Here is a 2405-nt window from a genome sequence, read left to right as displayed (position 1 = left end):
CCAATCGCCTTTTGAGCCGCACTGTTGGCTCGCCTTTGGGTGGTTTTCTGGGAAGATGTACTTACACATTGTTATTTCTATATATTTATTTTTTATCGCTCAAGATAAACACTATTATTTAGTTTCTATATATTGAGGAATATATTTGTCAGAAATAAAAAAAAATATTTGGGAGTGATGTGATTGGCTAAAACTGTGCGGTGTGTTGCGTGAATGAGTGCTGCTGCGCACGAAGATGGCAGAGGTCGAGTTGGAGTGCGCGGTATACGGCGAAGGGACTGTGTTTCCCGTGAAGATAGCGAGCAATGCGAAAGTGAGCGCGCTGCAGGAGAAGCTAGCTGGCATCTTGAGCACCGAGCAGCACACTGTTCCCTCACGATTGTTGACGCTCTACTTGGCGCGAAAGGAAGGGGAAACCGTTTGGTTGGCGGACGACCGCAACACGGAAAGCTTCTTGCAAGGTGGCATCAGCACTGGTTATGACAAGATGCGTCCGTCGTGGATTCTCGACGAAGATTACTTTGGGAAAAACTTTCAGCCTGGTCGCAAGAAGATTCACGTGCTGGTGGAACTGCCACAATTGTCGGAAGCTGAGCTGCCTCGAGATCGTCAACTTGTTGTGGGCGACGTTCATATCCCAATCACGCAAAGTATGTCGTTGAATCCACCAGCACTGGTCGCATTTTGGAAAGCATTTCTGAACGACAGTACCGACGTGAAAGCTGACGCATTGGTCGAGTTACCCCGAGACACGTATCTTCTTGGTGATTCGACACTCGGATCTCGTATCTACATTCGTCATTGCTACCCTACGCTATGGGAACTTTGTCTCGAGAGGATCCATGATGAAAAGACGAACACACCGCATCTCGTGATCCTCGGCACCCCGGGAATCGGCAAGACGTTTTTCGGCTTTGTGATCGTGCTTATTCTTGCCCGTGCTGGTGCAACGGTGGTATATGAGAGTGGTGGCCTCAATAAGCGCTTTTTATTTGCTCACAATGTGGTGGCTCAAGGATCTCAGGAAGATTTTGTGCGCATTCTCGACCAGCCGACTACATACTACATCGTGGATGGCGTCAAGCCTGCGTATTACCCAGCGAAGACGATTCTTTTGACGTCGCCGCGCCGCTCCATCTGGTACGAGTTCAACAAGACCAATTGCCGGTCCTGCTACATGCCAGTGTGGTCTTTGAAGGAGATTCTACAATGTCGTGAGCTGATGTACTCGGATACACCTATGGCCGTCGTGCAGGATTGCTTTCGTCGATGGGGTGGTATTGCTCGCTATGTCTTGCGATTTTCACAAGTTGGTGACCAGCAGGTGTTGCTTGAAAAAGCAATGGACATTGTTGATCTCGACTGGTTGGTGAAAGCCTGTGGTCAACTTGATGCGAACGACGCTCAAGTGTCGCATCGATTGCTGCACTATCGCGTCAGCAAAGCTTTTGACAGCGAGTACATCGTTTTTGCATCGCAATATGTTCAGCAAGAGATGGACGATCGTCTGTACAAGAAGGATAAGCGGAAGCTGCTAGAGTTCATTGCTGCCTCGGATGGAGTTGGTGCTCTTGCTGTGCTTCGTGGCCACTTGTTCGAAGGGCATGTGCATTCAGTGCTGCCGCGAGGTGGAACGTTTCAAGTTCGACGTTTGGTCGAAAACAACGAGGCGTACGATGATGATGATGATGACCTTATGGAAGATGAATGGGACGGCGATGACGAGGATGGTGATGATGGCATGAATGCAGATGATGCCGTTGCGATGGAAGAATCCACTGCTGTGGCGTTGGTCAACAATGGCGCCGCACCTGTCATTTCTTTTCAGAGATTCGAGAAAGTTGTCGTTTTCAATCATGGCAGTGAAATTGTCGCTGCTGCTAACACGAGTTACCTACAGCCAGCGGCGAAGAATTACCAGTCGGTCGATGCGATCATCAAGCCGGATATTTTGTTGCAGGTGACAGGTGCACACAAACACCCCTGCAAGCAAAAAGGTCTCCACGATGTGTTGAAGCTTCTGGGAAATCCTGCAGCACCGCGGCTGTACTTCGTGCTTCCGCCTGACAGATTCACCGATTTCAAATATCAAAAGTATCTGGACTCAAAACGCAAGAGGATGATGGCGCCAAGCTATGAGAACGTGTGCAAGATACAGCAGTTTGCGATGGAAGTCAAACTTGAATCGGACTAGGTGTGCAGTTCCGAGGTTCCAAAAACCGCGTTCCGAACCGGTTCTAAAATGATGCCGTACTTCTTTGGTCCAGAAAAGAATTAACAATGAGATAAAAAAGCCTCGCATGTTTGATTGGTCAATGTCCACTCTGAGATGGGTTCGATTGGTTAAAATGAGCTCATATGAGGATTTGTATGCACGCGGGTTGAGAGTAATTGACACAAAAATG

At 48.5% G+C, this 2405-nt stretch overlaps 1 protein-coding gene across 1 annotated transcript; it reads left to right on the top strand.

The window, feature by feature from the left end:
- Positions 1 to 235: 235 nt before the first annotated feature.
- Positions 236 to 2194, top strand: PITG_17527 (crinkler (CRN) family protein, putative; the record flags this gene model as incomplete). The annotated part of the gene is made up of 1 exon (XM_002896543.1): positions 236 to 2194. The coding sequence occupies one exon, from the start codon at positions 236 to 238 to the stop codon at positions 2192 to 2194; it is 1959 nt and encodes a 652-aa protein (XP_002896589.1).
- Positions 2195 to 2405: the final 211 nt, after the last annotated feature.

The sequence above is a fragment of the Phytophthora infestans genome, genomic scaffold (assembly GCF_000142945.1).
Source record: "Phytophthora infestans T30-4 supercont1.58 genomic scaffold, whole genome shotgun sequence".
Lineage (NCBI taxonomy): Eukaryota > Oomycota > Peronosporomycetes > Peronosporales > Peronosporaceae > Phytophthora > Phytophthora infestans.
The sequence above is the reverse complement of the archived record's forward strand: the minus strand, read 5'-3'. Positions and strand labels throughout refer to the sequence as shown.